Source organism: Mya arenaria, chromosome 6 (assembly GCF_026914265.1).
Source record: "Mya arenaria isolate MELC-2E11 chromosome 6, ASM2691426v1".
Taxonomy (NCBI): Eukaryota; Metazoa; Mollusca; class Bivalvia; order Myida; family Myidae; genus Mya; species Mya arenaria.
In genome coordinates, this window is record NC_069127.1 from 39,286,492 (window position 1) to 39,307,693 (window position 21,202).

At 38.4% G+C, this 21,202-nt stretch overlaps 1 protein-coding gene across 2 annotated transcripts in view; it reads left to right on the plus strand.

The window, feature by feature from the left end:
- Positions 1–21,202, plus strand: part of LOC128239309 (uncharacterized) — a 169,694-nt gene that overhangs the window by 42,980 nt on the left and 105,512 nt on the right. For both annotated transcript variants that reach the window (XM_052955904.1, XM_052955905.1), the window contains 4 exons: positions 2,260–2,300; positions 9,431–9,516; positions 15,736–15,819; positions 18,657–18,758. In XM_052955904.1, coding sequence (XP_052811864.1) covers positions 2,260–2,300; positions 9,431–9,516; positions 15,736–15,819; positions 18,657–18,758 — 313 coding nt within the window. The remainder of the gene's footprint in view (positions 1–2,259; positions 2,301–9,430; positions 9,517–15,735; positions 15,820–18,656; positions 18,759–21,202) is intronic.

Sequence of the window (21,202 nt, forward strand, 5' to 3'; positions counted from 1 at the left end):
TTCTTGGTACTTGGTATATATGTTACCATTTATAAATGAACAGGTGCTATAATAGCGTTAAGATCAATAATTCTTGCTTTAATACTTGTGGTAATACCATTTGAGTAACCTTATAAATGGTTAAAGATATTCACATGGTACTTGGTATAATTGTTACTTTTAATAATATACAGATCTTTGAGCAAGAGCCTTAATTCTTGCTTAAAAATTGTGGTAAATATGCCCTTTGATAATCCTTTGGACAGAACTTAAAAATGGTTCCAAGATATTCCATGGCCAGTGGTATATATGTAACCATTTATAAATATACAGATGCTTAGCAAGGTCAATAATTCTTGCTTTAATACTTGTGGTTATGTCCCCTGGAAAACCTGAGAACAATTTACAAGTGTTTGTGTGCTAAATTTTTGCAATGATTGGTTCCCAAGAAGGTTTTATGATGCTGAAAATTTTGAAATTATTAATGCATGTGAACAAGAAGTTGTGGCTACCTGTTTTCATATTTTGAAACTTGGCCAATATTCATAAAACATCTTAAGTTATTTCCTAATAATTTAAAGTCATTTTCCTTTTTAAAATATCTCGCTGGCGAATCAAATAAATTTCTAGAATATTTCTGAAATACTTTATTTTTTTTTGGCTTTATCCGAAATACTCCCTTTTATGCTAAACCCCCCAATCACATAGTATTTACACTTCTTTTTATTCGACCAGTTTGTTCTTCTGCAGGAAATGACTTGAGATATTTATGAAAATTGGCCAAGAGCTATCATAATATATATACATACTTAAAATATACTGGATAACCGAGAGTTTTTGTCAGTAGGACCTTATTTTCTGGAATAGTTTTCACTTAGCTTGTCAAAGAGATCTAAATATGATTGATTATGTTTGTCCATTTGTCAGGAACAGGGAAAAACACTTTCCGAAGCTGTTCTTTGGGAATTTGAGCTGGCTTTTAAGCTTCTTTAAGAGTCTGAAATCTCATTATTGTCTGTTTAGACCTTTAAGGTTTTATTGAAGTTGGAAAAAAATACTCTCAATAAGGCATACAAAACTAATTGTGTGGTAATAGTTAAATGTGCCGGGAAAGTAGGCTTCTTTTTTTGTAAAAGCTTTATGTAAAACCAATATTGTCATTACTGGGTAATGAATGGCATTGAAATAATCAGTATTTATCAGTATAAACCTTTTAAAACTACACATCAAAACAAACACATTAAAAAACCCACCCCAAAACAACAGACTATAAAAAACATAGGGTGGGTGCCTATTTCATAGCATAAAAGGCAGTGCGGATACAGGATTTAAAGTTAGAGGGGGTCTATATTAGGGGCATCACCTTTTGACTGGAGCCTTATAACCGAAAATGTTTTGGTTTTAAATGTTGGCAAGGGGTTTTTGGGGTACTCCCCCAAGAATTTTTTTTAGTCCGAAAAGGTACATTAATTTTAATGGATGTATTATTTTTCCTCCTTTATTGAAATAAAAATTAAACTGGGACAATTTTAGGGGGTGGGGTGTATGCTGGATGCACCCCCTGGACCCGCTAGTGGTAGGTTCGCGTAACCTGAACAAGAAGTACTTTATTGTTTTGGCCTAAGGATGCTGTCTTAAAGGGCATATCATTTGATGGAAGAGCTAAAAATGAAGAAGTGCACTTAAAATAATAATGGTCTTCATGGGACCCTTCATTATATCAGATTTCAGACTCGTGTCTTGGCCGATGGGAGCGCTGGACGGGTTCACACTAAATCACTTACAAATATCCATTAAGCAGATCACAAAACACAAATTTTCCATTGAGTAACGAAAACAACCGCCAAGTTTCCATTTAGTCAATATTTGGTTTTGTTAAGTGAGAAATTTAGAAGCTCAATCATGCACACTGAACACGGAGTTACACTAAACACTGAGTCACACTGAACACGCAGTCACACTGAACACTCACGAGTCAGACTGAACACGGAGTCACACTTAACACCTGTGCTGCTGTACCTGGCCTGCCGACTTTATTGTTAAGAAGACCAAATCTAAACACTATCTATTACATAGAAACCATTTTGCAACATTTATAGCTACGAGAATAATAGTAACTCCTGTTATCATTTTGTTATGTTATAATACATCAAAAATTTTGGGTTGTTTTAACAAAACAAAATTTGGACACCATTCTGTCATTCAAAATTCAGTGCAGAAAAAAAATCCCATTTGATTATATATATATATATATATATTTTTTTTTTCTATACTTTTCAGATTGAATTTGGAACTTGCCGAGCAGTGCCATAAAGCTGAATGTGAGTACTCATGTTTTCAGAATATTTTTTACTTGCGGTGTTAAGCTTTTTCTCAGCAATTGTAGTCATTGGCTACTAAAACTCAAAAAGTTTGAAGATATCTAAAAAATTGAAGACATTCTAATGAAACTTGTTACAACATTGCACATAATAATGCAATTATATTATAAATACCATCAAATAAAAAAAAGAGTTGGTAATCATGCCCCACAGATGAGCGTAGGCATCCACTTAAGGCCTGTGAACGTGTTTTAAGAAAGGAATTAGATGCTCAGTATTTTATATCTTAAAAGTATCAAGTGAGGCAAAACCTGAAGTTTAGTTTATATTCTAATTTATTTTAGCTTCATTGTGATAACAGTTAAAAGCTGATATGAATCTATCTTGAGTCTGTTTCCTGGTTAAAAACCAGTACTAGTGTGCGTTTTAAGAGGTCATGATAAAGTACCCCTGCTGAGGATCTACCCAACAACCTCCTAGGTGTGAGGCAGAAAGCTAGACCACTATTCCACCCTCACCTTGGTGAGGGATTGAACCCACAAACTCTTGGATGAAAGGCAGACACCCACCCCATTTGGGGATGGAACCCACAACCTCTTTGGTGAGAGGCAGACACCCATACCACTTGACCACTCTCACTCCAGTGGGGATCAAACCCGCATCCTCTAGGGTGAGAGGCAGACACCTAGACCACTAGACCACTCTCACCTGGTGGGGATTGAATCCACAACCTCTGTGGTGAGAGGGAGACACCTAGACCACTAGACCACTCTCACCTGGTGGGGATTGAATCCACAACCTCCTGGATGAGAGGCAGACACATACACCATTTGACCACTTTCACCCTGGTGGGGATCAAACCCACACTTTCTTGGGTGAGAGGCAGACACCTTGACCACTAGACCACTCTCACCTGGTGGGGATTGAATCCACAACCTCCTCGGTGAGAGGCAGACACATACACCATTTGACCACTCTCACCCTGGTGGGGATCAAACCCACACTTTCTTGGGTGAGATGCAGGTACCTAGACCACTAGACCACTCTCACCTGGTGGGGATTGAATCCACAACCTCTTTGTTGAGAGGCAGATACCAACACCACTAGACCACTCCCACCCTGGTGGGGATGGAACCCACACTTTCTTGGGTGAGAGGCAGACACCTTGACCACTAGACCACCACTCTCACCCTGGTGTGGATCAAACCCACAACCTCTAGGATGAGAGGCAGACACCCACACCACTAGACCACTCTCTACCTGGTGGAGATTGAACACACAACATCTTGGGTGAGAGGCAGACACCTACACCACTAGAGGGAAACACCTAGACCAAAAGACCACTCTCACCTGGTGGGGATGTAACCCACAACCTCTAGGGTCAGATGCAGGTACCTAGACCACTAGACCACTCTAACCTGGCACTCTCACCTGGTGGGGATTGAATCCACAACCTCTGTGGTGAGAGGGAGACACCTAGACCACTAGACCACTCTCACCTGGTGGGGATGGAACCCACAACGTCTTGGGTGAGAGGCAGACACCGACACCACTAGACCACTCCTCACCCTGGTGTGGATCAAACCCACAACCTCTTGGGTGAGAGGCAAACACCAACACCACTAGACCACTCCTCACCCTGGTGTGGATCAAAGCCACAACCTCTTGGGTCAGAGGCAGACACCAACACCACTAGACCACTCCTCACCCTGGTGTGGATCAAACCCACAACCTCTTGGGTGAGAGGCAGACACCAACACCACTAGACCACTCCTCACCCTGGTGTGGATCAAACCCACAACCTCTTGGGTGAGAGGCAGACACCCACACCACAAGACCACTCCTCACCCTGGTATGGATCAAACCCACAACCTTTTAGGTGAGAGGCAGATACCGACACCACTAGACCACTCTCACCTGGTGGGGATTGAATCCACAACCTCTTGGGTGAGAGGCAGACACCTAGACCACTAGACCACTCTAACCTGGCACTCTCACCTGGTGGGGATTGAATCCACAACCTCTGTGGTGAGAGGGAGACACCTAGACCACTAGACCACTCTCACCTGGTGGGGATTGAATCCACAACCTCTTGGGTGAGAGGCAGACACCTAGACCACTAGACCACTCTTACCCTGGTGGGGATTGAATCCACAATCTCTTTGGTGAGAGGGGGACACCTAGACAACTAGACCACTCTCACCTGGTGGGGATTGAATCCACAACCTCTATGATGAGAGGCAGACACTCACACCACAAGACCACTCTCTACCTGGTGGAGATTGAACACACAACATCTTGGGTGAGAGGCAGACACCTAGACCACTAGACCACTATTACCTTGGTGGGGATTGAATCCACAATCACTTGGGTAAGAGGCAGACACCTACAGCACTAGACCACTATTACCTTGGTGGGGATTGAATCCACAATCACTTGGGTAAGAGGCAGACACCTACAGCACTAGACCACTATTACCTTGGTGGGGATTGAATCCACAATCACTTGGGTAAGAGGCAGACACCTACAGCACTAGATCACTATTACCTTGGTGGGGATTGAATCCACAATCAATTGGGTAAGAGGCAGACACCTACAGCACTAGACCACTATTACCTTGGTGGGGATTGAATCCACAATCACTTGGGTAAGAGGCAGATACCTTCAGCACTAGATCACTATTACCTTGGTGGGGATTGAATCCACAATCACTTGGGTAAGAGGCAGACACCTACAGCACTAGATCACTATTACCTTGGTGGGGATTGAATCCACAATCACTTGGGTAAGAGGCAGACACCTACAGCACTAGACCACTATTACCTTGGTGGGGATTGAATCCACAATCACTTGGGTAAGAGGCAGACACCTACAATCACTTGGGTAAGAGGCAGACACCTACAGCACTAGATCACTATTACCTTGGTGGGGATTGAATCCACAACCACTTGGGTGTGAGGCAGACACCAACAGCACTAGACCACTATCACCCTGGTTTGGATGGAACCCATAAGGTGTCTTAGGTGAGAGGCAGGCACTTTGACCACTAGACCACTCTTACTCTGATGGGGATTGAATCCACAATCTCTTGGGTGAGAGGCAGACACCTAGACAACTCTCACCCTGGTGAGGATCAAACCTAAAACCTCTTGGGTGAGAGGCAGACACCTTGCCCACTAGACCACTCTCACCAGGTGAGCATTGAATCCACAACCTCTTGGGTGAGAGGCAGACACCTTGACCACTAGACCACTCTCACATGGTGAAGATTGAATCCACAACCTCTGGTGAGAGGCAGACAACTTGACCACTAGACCACTCTCACCTGGTGAACAATGAATCCACAACCTCTTGGGTGAGAGGCAGACACTTTGACCACTAGACCACTCTCACCTGGTGGGCATTGAATCCACAACCTCTTGGGTGAGAGGCAGACACCTTGACCACTAGATCACTCTCACATGGTGAAGATTGAATCCACAACCTCTAGGGTGAGAGGCAGACACCTTGACCACTAGACCACTCTCACATGGTGAAGATTGAATCCACAACCTCTGGTGAGAGGCAGACAACTTGACCACTAGACCACTCTCACCTGGTGAACAATGAATCCACAACCTCTTGGGTGAGAGGCAGACACTTTGACCACTAGACCACTCTCACCTGGTGGGCATTGAATCCACAACCTCTTGGGTGAGAGGCAGACACCTTGACCACTAGATCACTCTCACATGGTGAAGATTGAATCCACAACCTCTAGGGTGAGAGGCAGACACCTTGACCACTTGACCACTCTCACATGGTGAAGATTGAATCCACAACCTCGGTTGAGAGGCAGACAACTTGACCACTAGACCACTCTCACCTGGTGAGGATCAAACACACAACCTCGGGTGAGAGGCAGACAACTTGACCACTAGACCACTCTCATCTGGTGTGGATTGAGTCCACAACCACTTGGGTGAGAGGCAGACACCTAGACCACTAGTCCACTCTCACCTGGTGGGGATTGAACCCATAAGATGTCTTTGGTAAGAGGCGGACATCCACACCACTAGACCACTCAAGCTGAAGTGTGAAGAATTTATTTTTACATTGTCACTTTCATGTCTTATAAACTAATTGAAGAAAGAACGATTTTACAAAAAAATATTAGCTATGCATTAGATGTAAATGAAAATCATCACAAAAAGTCATTTATTGAAATCTTTTGGGAATCGTGTCATAATAGGGTATTAAAAGCTGTTTGAATTTTAGGTTGCCCATCTTATGTCATGCAATGTTTTAGCAGATGCCATAATTTTTTAAGCAAGCATTTTGGTTGGAGGCATTTATGTTAATTTTTACAAGTACATGCATCAAAAGTCAATTTCAAAGATTGTGGAGAAGGAAGAGCCGATGATTCTTGCATTTAGCTCATACTTTTCAGTGGTTATTAGAGATTTTAACAGTGGAATTTAAATTGATATTTTAGTGTATTGTTATATCAACGCCTCGGGTGACATTCTGCTCTCGGGTTGACAATATCAATGTCACAGATGCTGCAATATGATATTTATATACAGTCGTAACTCGATGGCTCAATATTTTAGGGACCTGCCAAAATACTTCGAGCCTCGAGAATATCGAGCCAAGCGGGATTGCTTACAGAATGTTATCTTTTTATTCGTTACAAAAAGTATTGTTTACCTCGCTTGTTATTGGCTACGATATCTCCGTAACATGACTTATTTGATACTTAGAAAATATCATTTGATTTTTTTTATTCATTATAAAAATACATTTATGCGAAAACATCAAACAAGCAATTATAAAAAGTGGGTAACACAAAAATAGCTAATAAGTTATATCTAAATGCATCGAAATTTACAGATATGGATAACAATTAGAGACAGAACTTAAAGTGATGGCATGTTTATTCAAACTGTTAAAGCATTTAAATTTGATAATAATTATAATACCTGTCAAGCAATTTTAATCGATTAGCGCCTTGTGCTTCATGAAGTCAAGCAACGAAGATATCAAGCCATGAGATATGGAGCCAACGAGTTTCGACTGTAACGTCACTATTATAAATATTAAGCCTTCTCTCACATTTTAATCAAATGTCAGTGCACACTATTGTCAGAAAATATATTTCAATGACATCACTTCTGAAATATACATTCACAAAATATTTAGCGTGCTTTTCTAATAATCTTCAAACAATTCTGATTTTATGAACTAAATTTAGCCATTTAATAAAAAGAAAAAGAATTTGTTTAAAGCTGGTGCAGAATATATTGATGCAAAAATATGTTTTTCATTTTATTGAACTCATTTTACCCTAATGATAAAACAAAAAAGCATATGATTTAGGTACATATATTAGCCTTTATAAATGCTAGGTAGCCAAAAATTACCCAGTTAAAAAAGCGCTAAAATAAAAAAAATTGTACCTAAATCATATGCATTTTTTTGTATTGGTCATTTAAGTCCGATGCGTTAAAGCTGCACTCTCGGAGATTTACCGTTTTTACAACTTTTTATGCCCCCACAAAGTGGCGGCATATAGGGTTGCCCTTGTCCGTACGTAAGTACGTACGTACGTACGTACGTACGTACGTACGTCCCGAAGATTGTTTCCGATCTAATTCTTGAAAACCGTTTGTCCAATCCTCACCAAACTTTAAACACATGTTTGTGACCATAATATCTTGATCAAGTTCGATAGTCATGGAAATCGCTTTAGTCATTTAGGAGTTACGGCCCTTTTTTGCCAAAAATTCCCGAAGATTGTTTCCGATCTAATTCTTGAAAACCGTTTGTCCAATCCTCACCAAACTTTAAACACATGTTTGTGACCATAATATCTTGATCAAGTTCGATAGTCATGGAAATCGCTTTAGTCATTTAGGAGTTACGGCCCTTTTTTGCCAAAAATACTTCAAAAATATATGTTTCCAATCTAATTCTTGAAAAGTATGTGTCCAATCCTCACCAAACTTTACATACATGATTGTGACCATAATATCTTGATCAAGTTCGATAGCCATGGAAATCGCTTTTGTCATTTAGGAGTTATGGCCCTTTATTTGCAAAAAAAGACTTGAAAAATATGTCCCGAAGATTGTTTCCGATCTAATTCTTGAAAACTGTTTGTCCAATCCTCACCAAACTTTTAACACATGTTTGTGACCATAATATCTTGATCAAGTTCGATAGCCATGGAAATCGCTTTAATCATTTAGGAGTTAGGGCCCTCAGATTATCCTGAATAATCATTATGGCTTATTTTCTGTGACAAAAAATCGAAGTGGGGGCATCCGTGTCCTATGGACACATTTCTAGTTTATTTTTTGTCTTGGAATTTTCAGCCAATTTTAGCGTAAACATCTGTAAACCAGTGATAAAAGACTGCTGACAAAAGATCAGAAGGCAGATTTTCATATTTCTGTTCCAAAATTAAGTTTTTGTGGCTTAAACCGTTACTAACAGTTTAGGAAAAATGCATAAGAATCATATTTTGAACTTCAATAAAAAAATGCAATCTAATTTTTTGTCAGCAGTCTTAAATGACTGGTTTACATGCAATTTTCGCATAAATTGGCTCGTTCCAAGACAAACAATAAAAAAAGTTGTCAAAACATTCAATCTGTGAGAGTGCAGCTTTAAACATGATAATGAATTAAAGTTTACAAACTCTTTTTTTGCATCAACCTATTTTGAGTGTCGTCAACCCGTGAACACCAAACTGCAGCTACGCGTCTCCTGAAATATAGCTTTCAGTGATCACAGTGTGCAATTTTGTTCTGAAATAAAGAATTCCGCACTGACTATTTCTGTGTAGCCTGTAGGAAGAAATGTTCATCAAGTCTAGACTCAATTTAGAGGTCCAAAAGGGCACCCATACATTTCTGTCCAAGAAAGATACACTGGGAGTGATTCAAATAAGGTAAAATTGTCTTATAAATTAGTGAGTGTGGTCTTGTTGTATAGATGTCCTCTTTTTACCCCAGAGGTTTTGGGTTTGATCCCGACCAGGTGCACCGTCTCTTAGCCTCTTAAAAGTTATTATATCAGCTATTAGCTGTTTTCTCAATCATACTAATCTAAATCAGTATATTCCACCCCTCTTTGTGTTGTTTCAGTGGCTGAGGGGGAGCTTAGAGAGAAGTTGACGGAGACTGAACACCTGCTTGTGGAGGAGACACAAAAACACCAACACAATATACAGGTACGCTTGGATTGTACTAGCTCGTTTAACAGTCTTAGATATGCCTGAAATGTTATCTAGATCAGAAAAAGACTCTCAGGGCTTAAATTGTACTAGTCATGGTGCTTGATTGACTGTAAAAATCAGATAAGCATTTGCATCAGCTTATGATGTGCTAGTTTATTTAAAAGAAAATTCACATAAAATTTAGCATGCATTTTACTGGTGACAAATTATGCAAATGTCAAGGCCCTTAACTCTTACTTCAGTAATTTCCAAGTCATGCTACTTTATTGAATGAAAAACAGACAAGCTTATTGCATGCTTGTGCAGAAATAGATAATCTTCGAACACACTAAGATCCAGTGGTGTTTGCATTTTTGTGTAGGCCAATGACAATTAAGGATTTCGCATATTTCTGTTTATATATTTAATGTAGATAGATTCTGTCGAATGCACCAACAAACACCAAATATGAGTCCAAAGTTGACGATGTACCGAATCAAACTCTTACATATATGTGGAGAATCTTTAAGATCCTAGTTTTTGCTTAAAAGGTGAAAAAGTAAGTGAGAAGAAGTGTTTACATCTACCAGTAATTGTCACTCAGACCTCACTCACTGTATCATCGAGATATCTTGACACATTTCATACCTCCTTATATCTTGGTTCAATTGCATCAGGGGTCTTAAGTATTTCTGGTAGTCTCATTATTTAGTGCATTTTATTTAACGGGTCAAATACGCATTTGTGCGTTATAAACTTGGTCGAATATGGAATTGTGCTTAGTGGTCAACATTTTATTTTGTCTAATGAAAAGGCTTTTTTTTTCAAGTTTTCCAATATATTTATTTCTGTAAATCAGCAGTCTGCCATTGTTTATTTAAATTAGGTGAAGCTGTAGATATAAACAGTGGCATGTCCAGTTTTTTGTGGTTTACACAATATTGCATGCTGGATCATATTCAGCATATTGCACTACAAAAAAAATCAACAAACGTGCCCCAAGTTTCAAAAGCATTTTGGAGCTTTTTAAATATATTAATTTTGTGCATCAGTCTACATTTTCTGCTTTTATCAGTCCTGTTTCGCAGCTGCATAATTAACCAGTGCAACTATGTGTTTTTCTGAACCACAATGATATTTGCACAAATTTAATTGGCAGTACCCTTTTATGCTTGTTTACTCTGCATGGGTATAGGTGTCATTTAAATGCATTCTGCTTAAGGGTATGCAGCTGAAGTATACAATAAAAATGTTTACTATTACAATGACTGTGTGTACATGCATTGTTTACTTCAGTATAGTTAAACTGCTACTGTCTAGGTCAAAATTGCAATACCGTAAATATCCTATTGAATGTGCTGGGCGTGTCCTGTTAAATGCACTGGGCATGTCCTATTTAATATGCTGGGCATGTCCTTTGGAATGTGCTGGGCGATTCTATTAAATGTGCCGGGCATGTCCTGTTAAATGTGCTGGGCATATCTTATTAAATGTGTTGGCTTGTCATTTGTGAACCATTTTCAACAAGATTGAAGAATATTTGTTTCTTGTAATGGGTAGAAAATGTTGAAAATTCTAAGACATCTATTAAGATCGGTGGTTCATAAAACCAACTGAACTTTGATCAGTTGTCACCTTTAATCCTGCCCGACAACCCACCACATGACCTATTCATTATATCACTTACTTTTATCACACAGTAAATGTGGTACGGTTTTACCGTATATGCATGACCTCCTGAGCAGGTGCTCAAAAATGGTGGCCGACTTTCTATGTTTTTTAAGGGGTGGGGGGGGGGGGTGTGTTTAGAGTCCATGCTGCAGAATCAGAAAATACTCCCACAAAAAGATCTCAGTGCTTTTATTAGGACATGAGCGTTAAATCGAACATTTACCGTATAGGGTCGATGAGAAACAATAAAACACTGATACAAATCAAAGTTAATCAGATTGGGAGAGTTGTTTGTAAGCAATTCACTTTAATGGCCGTTTAGGATTCTGATGTAATTTGAACTTATGTTCATGTCGTGGGCGGATGGTCTTTAATGGGAAAATTTGATAGCTTTCTAACCACAAGTACAACTCAATTTGATTTGTTCCGGTATTGCTGAATTAGTTAAACATGATCAAATAAAAATAGAATTTGACTTATATATTCTTTGTATGCTTATTGAGTTTGTGATTTTGTCGATATAAAGGATAAGTTAAGGTAAATATTTATAGAATTGTTTCTTAAACTTATAATAAGGAAGTAGTGAATTTGCTGTGGGTTAAAGTGGTGTCAGATTATTACAGTGTTATTATACTGTACTTGAAATAATAATTTACTGGATATATTTTTGGATTTCTGAACTTTATAATTATAATCAAACTTAGGTAGGTGATTATAAGTGTTAAAAATTAAATTGATCCTATTTTTTGTTTCAATTCAAAACTTATTGAATGTAATAATAGACATAGTATTATTTTTATGTATGATAAGGGACATTTAAGAACAAAATCATGACATCTTACTAATTTGGAAGGCAGCTTTTAACCTGAGAATAGCCGGGTTATACGGCCATAATTGCCGGAGGATATCCCAGGCCCCCGGCTCTTATTGAGAGCCCTGAACTCTTTAGATGACAATTTTTTTCTGACTTCTAAAATGTGGATTGTTAGGAATTTGATAAGGAAAACTGTCATATTTTTTTGAAAGAATTGTCACAAAGCTTGCCTGATTTTAAAAGGGTGGTTGTTCAAAGATGCACATGTATGTATATAGAGCTCCAGATAAGATTTTTCAATGAATTGGGTATTAGTCACTCATTTTTTCCAAATATTCAAGCTTATATATATATATATATATATATATATATATATAAATATATGCAGAAAAGTTTTATCTTTCAACCAGTGATTACGGAATTCAAATTGATAAGAAGATATAAACTTCTTTTTTCATGATACATCTAATATGGCTAAATTCTTAATGTACATGTTTTTAAGAAGAAAGTCATAAATGACATTAACTGTTGTGAATTGCTTCTTTTTATGCCCCCGAAGGTGGGCATATTAAAATCGCACCGTCCGTCCGTCCGTCCGTGTGTCCGGCTCAATAACTCGTGTCCGGGCTGTAACTTTCCCTTGTATGGACAGATTTTAAAATAACTTGCCACATGTGTTCCACATACCAAGACGACGTGTCGCGTGCAAGACCCGTGCCCCTACCTCAAAGGTCAAGGTCACACATAGTTTTTATTCACAATAGAGTGCTGCATGTAGGACATAGAGTATAAGTTGTCGTGTCCGGGCTGTAACTTTCCCATGTATTGACAGATTTTAAAATAACTTGCCACATGTGTTCCACATACCAAGACGACGTGTTGCGTGCAAGACCCATGCCCCTACCTCTAAGGTCAAGGTCACACTTGGGTGTTTATTCACAATGGAGTGCTGCATATAAGGACATAGAGTATAGGTTGTCGTGTCCGGGCTGTTACTTTCCCATGCATAGACAGATTTTAAAATAACTTGCCATATGTGTTCCACATACCAAGACGACGTGTCGCGTGCAAGACCTGTGTCCCTACCTCAAAGGTCAAGGTCACACTTAGTCTTTATTCACAATGGAGTGCTGCATATAGGACATAGAGTATAGGTTGTCGTGTCCGGGCTGTAACTTTCCCTTGTATGGACAGATTTTAAAATAACTTGCCACATGTGTTCCACATACCAAGACATTGTGTCGCATGCAAGACCCGTGCCCCTACCTCAAAGGTCAAGGTCACACTTAGTGTTTATTGACAATGGAGTGCTGCATATAGGACATAGAGTATAGGTTGTCATGTCCGGGCTGTAACTTTCCCATGTATGGACAGATTTTAAAATAACTTGCCACATGTGTTCCACATACCAAGACAATGTGTCGCGTGAACGACCCGTGTCCCTACCTCTAAGGTCAAGGTCACACTTAGTGTTTATTCACAATGGAGTGCTGCATATAAGGACATAGAGTATAGGTTGTCGTGTCCGGGCTGTAACTTTCCCTTGTATGGACAGATTTTAAAATAACTTGCCACATGTGTTCCACATACCAAGATGACGTGTCGCGTGCAAGACCTGTGTCCCTATCTCTAAGGTCAAGGTCACACTTGGGTGTTTATTCACAACAGAGTGCTGCATATAAGGACATAGAGTATAAGTTGTCGTGTCCGGGCTGTAACTTTCCCTTGTATGGACAGATTTTAAAATAACTTGCCACATGTGTTCCACATACCAAGACGACGTGTCATATGACATACCCGTGTCCCTATCTCAAAGGTCAAGGTCACACTTGGGTGTTTATTCACAATGGAATGCTGCATATATAAGGACATAACAGTGTCGGTTGTCAACTATGGGTGGTATTTTTTTTATGTTTAGAGGCAATTTAAAATAACTTGCCATATGTATTTGACATGTAAAGGCAAGATCAACTTTTCATGTACTGACCTTGTTCATAGGTCAATGTCACAATCGGGGGCTTTCGTCACATACTGTGACAGCTCTTTCTTATGATATGAATGATAGTGCTTAGCTTGCATAAATATATTTAAAAAGAAAAATCTGCATGTTTTGGAAGTCACTTTGATCAAATGCGGGAGGTTGTGGCTTCGATCCCTTGCCGCCTCATACCAAAGACATTAAAAGTTGGTACAAGTAGCTCCCTTGCCTGGCGCTCGGCATTTAAACATTTACTGGTTTAACACAGGAAAGTTGTACCCCGTTAAAGAACCAAGGGGTCTTTTTTTTCGAAAAAGAGCTAGGGTATCGCACCCGGACTTCCATGTATCCCACCACTGTCTCTTCAACGTTCTTTCCCTTCAGCAAAAACAAAGGACCCCGTTGGAAATAAGTGCTTGCACTTTCACAGGTTATCCTTGACTGCAAGGTCTAAAGAAATACATACATACATACATAATTACTTATCTAGTGCTAGATGATGTTTATAAGCAGAAGCTTGATTTTGCTTACGATTTGTAAACTTCTCTTTCCAAGCGCTTACACAATGTACTAATAAAAACACTCCTTTACAAAAAAATTATATGCCGAACGTGTGAAAATGAGATTCGATACGTTCTTTTAACAATTGCTTTTCATTGCTTTATCTGTGGCTTGTATTAAATAATTATGCAAAATACACTCCTTTTTCAGAGCTTTGGTACTTTTTTTCAATTCTCAGAAAGTGTAGGATTTAATGGTGAAATTCATTGATGATAAAATTGCTTTACAAAATACAAGAAGCATCATAAGAACCTTAAACATCCGTTGTTATACATATTTTATTCTTCAAATCCAGACATTTTGGCATTTTCTTGGTTTCTACAAGATGTTATTATATCTCTGGTGAACAATTTTAAGTTTCTTGTTATATTTATGCTTGTCATGTGCACGTCCCTGTTGCCTAAATTGTTATCATTTATTATAACATGTTGAGAAATTGATGCAGAATATAAAGTTTTGCATGCTGTAAATGTTTACAGTGTTTTTTTCCCACTAATTAAGGAAGCAGTTTAGTGCCTTTCTGATGGAAAAGATGTGTTGTTTTGCCTATATTAAGAATTCCAATTTATTTACGAAAAATGAAAAAAATAATCTGGTTATAATTGTTGTTCCAATGTCTGGGACCACACAATACAATAAATTAGTAAAATGTAACCCCCATTTTCATTGTTTTCCAGCAACAGGATGGTTATATTGTTTTTTTCAAAATGTTTTGTAGATGTCACTCTTTTATAAAATAGTGTAATGTAACCCCCATTTTCATTGTTTTCTAGCAAGAGGTTGGAGCAAGGAGCACTCGCGTCACATTATAAATGTGGTTCATAGGTGTCATTGTCTTTGCCATCTCATTATAATAAAATAGTATAATGTAACATCCAGTATAAATGGAATTTCTTATCATGAAAAATAAAACAAACAACAACAACCAAACAGGAAATACCAGTATGTCTCTCAGAAACCCCCTTTTTACCCCCCTCCTCCTTTTTTATATAAACAAAAACATTAAAATTTTAGCTCAGCAATTCAATATCTAACATGGCAAGGTGTGACAAGAAATAAGCTTATTTAACATAGATGAAACATTAAGTCATATGATAATTGAAATTATCCTGTGTATCTGATGTACAGTGTTTTGTATTGATATTGCTGTTGTATAGATATTAATATAAAAAAACAAACAAAAAAAACATCCAGTATCCTTGTTTTCCAGCAAGAAGGAGGAGAGAAAAGTACAGATGTCGAACTGAAGGATCTATGGAGACTGGTTCACAACACAGATGAAGAGAGCTCTGAGGTTTGTACTCGTTTTCTATTGTTGAACTGAAGGTTCTATGGAGACTGGTTTACAACAAGGATGAAGAGAGCTCTGAGGTTTGTACTCGTTATCCTATTGTCAAACTGAAGGTTCTATGGAGACTGGTTTACAACAAGGATAAAGAGAGCTCTGAGGTTGTACTCGTTATCCTATTGTCAAACTGAAGGATCTGTGGAGACTGGTTCACAACATGGATGAAGAGAGCTCTGAGGTTTGTACTCGTTTTCCTATTGTTGAACTGAAGGATCTGTGGAGACTGGTTCACAACATGGATGAAGAGAGCTCTGAGGTTGTACTCGTTATCCTATTGTCAAACTGAAGGATCTATGGAGACTGGTTCACAACACGGATGAAGAGAGCTCTGAGGTTGTACTCGTTATCCTATTGTCAAACTGAAGGATCTATGGAGATTGGTTCACAACAAGGATGAAGAGAGCTCTGAGGTTGTACTCGTTATCCTATTGTCAAACTGAAGGATCTATGGAGACTGGTTCACAACACGGATGAAGAGAGCTCTGAGGTTGTACTCGTTATCCTATTGTCAAACTGAAGGATCTATGGAGACTGGTTCACACAACACGGATGAAGAGAGCTCTGAGGTTGTACTCGTTATCCTATTGTCAAACTGAAGGATCTATGGAGACTGGTTCACAACATGGATGAAGAGAGCTCTGAGGTTTGTACTCGTTTTCCTATTGTTGAACTGAAGGATCTGTGGAGACTGGTTCACAACATGGATGAAGAGAGCTCTGAGGTTTGTACTCGTTTTCCTATTGTTGAACTGAAGGATCTGTGGAGACTGGTTCACAACATGGATGAACAGAGCTCTAATTTGAGGTTTGTACTTGTTATCCTATTGTTGAACTGAAGGAGCTTTGGTGACTGGTTCACAACACAGATGAAGAGAGCTCTGAGGTTTGTACTTGTAATACTATATATTCGAACTGAGGGATCAATAGAGACTGGTTCACAACACGGATGAAGAGATTTCTGAAGTTTGTTCTTGTTACAGTATTTTATTGTCAAACTGAAGGATCTATGGAGACTGGTTCACAACACGGATGAAGAGAGCTCTGAGGTTTGTATTGGTTATACTTGTTATCCTTTTGTCGAACTGAAGGATCTATGGAGACAGGTTCACAACCCGGATGAAGAGAGTTCTGAGGTTTGTATTGGTTATACTGGTTTTCCTATTGTTAAACTGAAGGATCTATGGAGACTGGTTCACAACACGGATAAAGAGAGCTCTGAGGTTTGTATTGGTTATACTTGTTATCCTTTTGTCGAACTGAAGGATCTAAGGAGACAGGTTCACAACCCGGATGAAGAGAGTTCTGAGGTTTGTATTGGTTATACTGGTTTTCCTATTGTTAAACTGAAGGATCTATGGAGACTGGTTCACAACCCGGATGAAGAGAGCTCTGAGGTTTGTATTGGTTATACTGGTTTTCCTATTGTTAAACTGAAGGATCTGTGGAGACTGGTTCACAACCCGGATGAAGAGAGCTCAGAGGTTTGTACTTGTTCTTTTTGTCGAACTGAAGGATCTGTAGAGACTGGTTCACAACACTGATGAAGAGAGCTCTGAGGTTTGTGCTTGTTCTTTTTGTCGAACTGAAAGATCTATCGGAGACTGGTTCACAACACTGATGAAGAGAGCTCTGAGGTTTGTAATTGTTCCTTTTTTTCGAACTGAAAGATCTGTCGGAGACTGGTTCACAACCCCGATGAAGAGAGCTCAGAGGTTTGTACTTGTTCTTTTTGTCGAACTGAAGGATCTGTAGAGACTGGTTCACAACACTGATGAAGAGAGCTCAGAGGTTTGTAATTGTTCTTTTTGTCGAACTGAAGGATCTGTCGGAGACTGGTTCACAACACGGATGAAGAGAGCTCTGAGGTTTGTACTATTTATCCTTCTTCCTTGGAAGTTATAGTAATGATCATTTGGGCTCACTTGATATTGCTAAGATCATCCAGAGAATGAATTGTTGTATTTTTAGCTCATCTGATTTTTGAAAAAAAAATGACGAGCTATTGTCGTCACTTGATTGTCGTCAGCATCATCGTCGTCATTGTCAGAGGCATTGGTTAAGTTTTGCGTTTAGGTCACCTACATGGAAACTATCTAAGCTATCACTTTGAAACTTGGGGAACTTGTTCATCTAATACCCTTCTTCACATTTTACCCTAAAGATGCTGAGTCTCACCTGTTTTTTTGGGTAAAAAACATGAATTTTAATGGATTTTGGTTGATTTTGAGAATTGGACATAGCTTCTTCAATTTTTGTTAGATTGATTTCAATTTTTTTCACAGACAATAAATGGATTTATAAGGCCTTCAATATATCAAGGTTTTTTAGTCAAACATTTGGAAGGGTAGGTGGAGGGTGGGGGATATTTGAGTATTTTTAGACTTTGTAATTTTTAGCTAATCTGATTTTTTTAAGTTTTGTGTTTTGGTCACTTACAAGCAAACTATCAAATCTATCACTTTCAAACTTTGGAATACCTGTTCACTATCAAATGGACAATATGAAATAAATAAACTGTTAATAATAAAATCAGACGAGCGTTCAGCACCCGCAGGCAGTGCTCTAGTTGTGAATATTGAACAGCCCTGGTGATGGTTGGTTGAGCAGTCTGTTGATGGTCTGTTGCAAAGTTTGTGAAGTGACTTTTTATGTGTACTAGTGCCTGACATATTTGCTTTCAAACCATCCTATGAGAGCAGTTAAACACTGCTCTAACTTTTGAATCAATTTGAAGTTGAGTTAAACTTCTTCAGTAAACACAGTTTGTCATTCTATAATTTTCAGAGTGACACATCCCTGTCTGTTTCCACGGAGGTGTTAAAACAGCAGATTCGGGAGGAGATCACTGCCTTGCGTACTAAGCTCAACGTCAAGGAGGCTGCTCTGGTACAACCTAGTTTTTGTTTGATTAGCTTTTTTAAGCCGCTGAAGGGAGACATATCTCAGTCACACTGTCTGTCCGTCTGACCTGTGTCTCCATCTGTTACTCTTGTCTTAGTTTAAATTGTCTCAATTTTATTTAAATTTTGATCAAACTTTACAGAAATGTTAATGAGCATGAGCAGGTTTGTCATGCAGCGCATATATTCTCTTTCTTCAGGGTTCAAGGTCACACTTAGAGGTCAATTGGTTATCACTTCTTCAAGGCCAAGTAGTGGGCATTTATAACATTGTTGTGAAAGCGTTTGATTTTTAAAAAATCATTCAAGATCAAATGATTCGCCATGAAAGAATATTTGTCATAGGTAAAAACAAAATAATCAGATATTTACTTGAATCTTAGTAAACAAGTTGACAATAAACACCATTGTAGCTGGTTCCATAAATTGGCTGAACTATTTCTTGAGTACATGAGAAAGGATGAGTATTGGCATCAGTTTGTAAAGATGCGGAATAAACTAATTTTTGTTTGGGGAGAATTGGCAAAGTATTTTTTCACTGCAACATGCTGCAGTATCATGGTCCCATAACGAGGTCCACTGTTTGACGCTAATGGTGTCCCGAGATCCTGAGAGCACAACATTTCATGGTTGGATACCGGAACCTCCAAGTCTGCTGTCTTGTGGGGAGGGACACCATCATTTTTAAGCAGAGAGTTAAATAAGAACCAAAAAATGTAAGATTGAAGCAGAAAAAGTCGAACAACATGTTTCATTTACGAATTTTACCAAAGGAGATAAAACTGAATCCTGACTCCAGAGAGGGACACTTCATTTTAGCTTGTCCCTTCAGGATCTCTGGGAAGTGTCGAACCCTTAATTTAAATTTATTTGTTTTACAACGATTGTGATACAATTAATTATAACATTATACCAATCACTCTCGCTGGCTTGATGGTACGTGAGAGTCTGGTCTTGTATGTGGGGGAAACCCACTTATCCGGCTGGGTGACCACAAACAAAGCTCACATGTGCCGAGGCTGGTCATCGAACCTGGGTGAGAAGCGAGTGCACTAACCACTGCCCTAACCGGACAACCATATTTCGAACCCTTAGGTCAAGGTTAACCTTATTCCGTCCTCCCAGCTTATCTGCATTCTTTGAGGCCATTGTATCAAAAAGCGTATGGCAAAATAACGTCTGATCAAGAATATCAGTTAAATTTTATAAATCATATATAAAAAACCACACAACCAAGTCACAATTTTAAAAACCCCACTTATATCTAAGTGTTTCTGCGCTACGCATTCATTGGTAGATAAATAAACTTCATATTAAGGAAGTGAAGGCAAAGTCATACAATTTTTAATGACGGAATTCCGTTAAGCAGCAAAACCAATGACGTTGATAGAAATAGAAGTATGATACAGAAACATCCATATGAAAATGGATCAAAAGTACAAAAGCCTATTAAATAATGTTATATGTTAGGCCAGAGTTAAAAATTAAATCATATCGAAAAGGATGTTATTACTACTAAAAATTATTGATTTGAAAAAGCTATCATGTGAGGCATTTCTTTATTCCTTGGTCCCTTGAGTGCATTTTTTTTTAGATATCCAGACATTTCTTGTAAGAGGACAATTGTGTGGGGTTAATGCTGCACTCTCACAGATTGACAGTTTTGACTTTCCTTCAATTTTTTGTCTCAGAATCAGCTGATTTTGGCATCATTGCCTTTAATTCAGGCATAGAAGATAATTCACAATAGAATAGATCTCATTTGTTTGAAAAACTGCTGAATAACTCTTTTTTCTTAGAGCAATAGGGACGCTTTTAGCCATAAAACATCAGTTTTTGAACGTTAATATAAAAACAGCGATCTGATCTTTTGTTCGCAGTCATATATCATTGGCGTCCCGACTTTTAAGCGAAAATTGGCTCATTCCAAGGCAGGCAATAGATAAAAAAAAGTCTAAAAGGTCAATCTGTGAGAGTGCAGCTTCAAATGTGAACACATAATATTGATGGTTTTGTGCTGTGTATTAAAATCGAAATTCTTTGATAGATAAAATGCAAAAAATGCCAATTACTTTAAACTTCCCTGCCACTGTTTGTGTATACTTATTTGAAAATGTGGTTTATTTTGTAGAAGCTAAACAGCAGGTCAATTTTTCATTAACATTATCAAACAAAAGTAAACAAAAATCTATTGAATATTTCAATGATTTGTGCACTATTTTCCTACTCACTCAAATTCATCGGGGTTCTGGGACAGAAATTTATAAATGAGCTTATCATACGGTTGTATTCTCTTCAATGATTTCTATGGTTAAAGCTGCACTCTCACAGATTGAACATTTTGACAATTTTTTTTTTTTTTGTCTTTGAAAGAGCCAATTTTTGGGAAAATGCATGGAAACCAGTGATAAAAGACTGCTTACAAAAAAA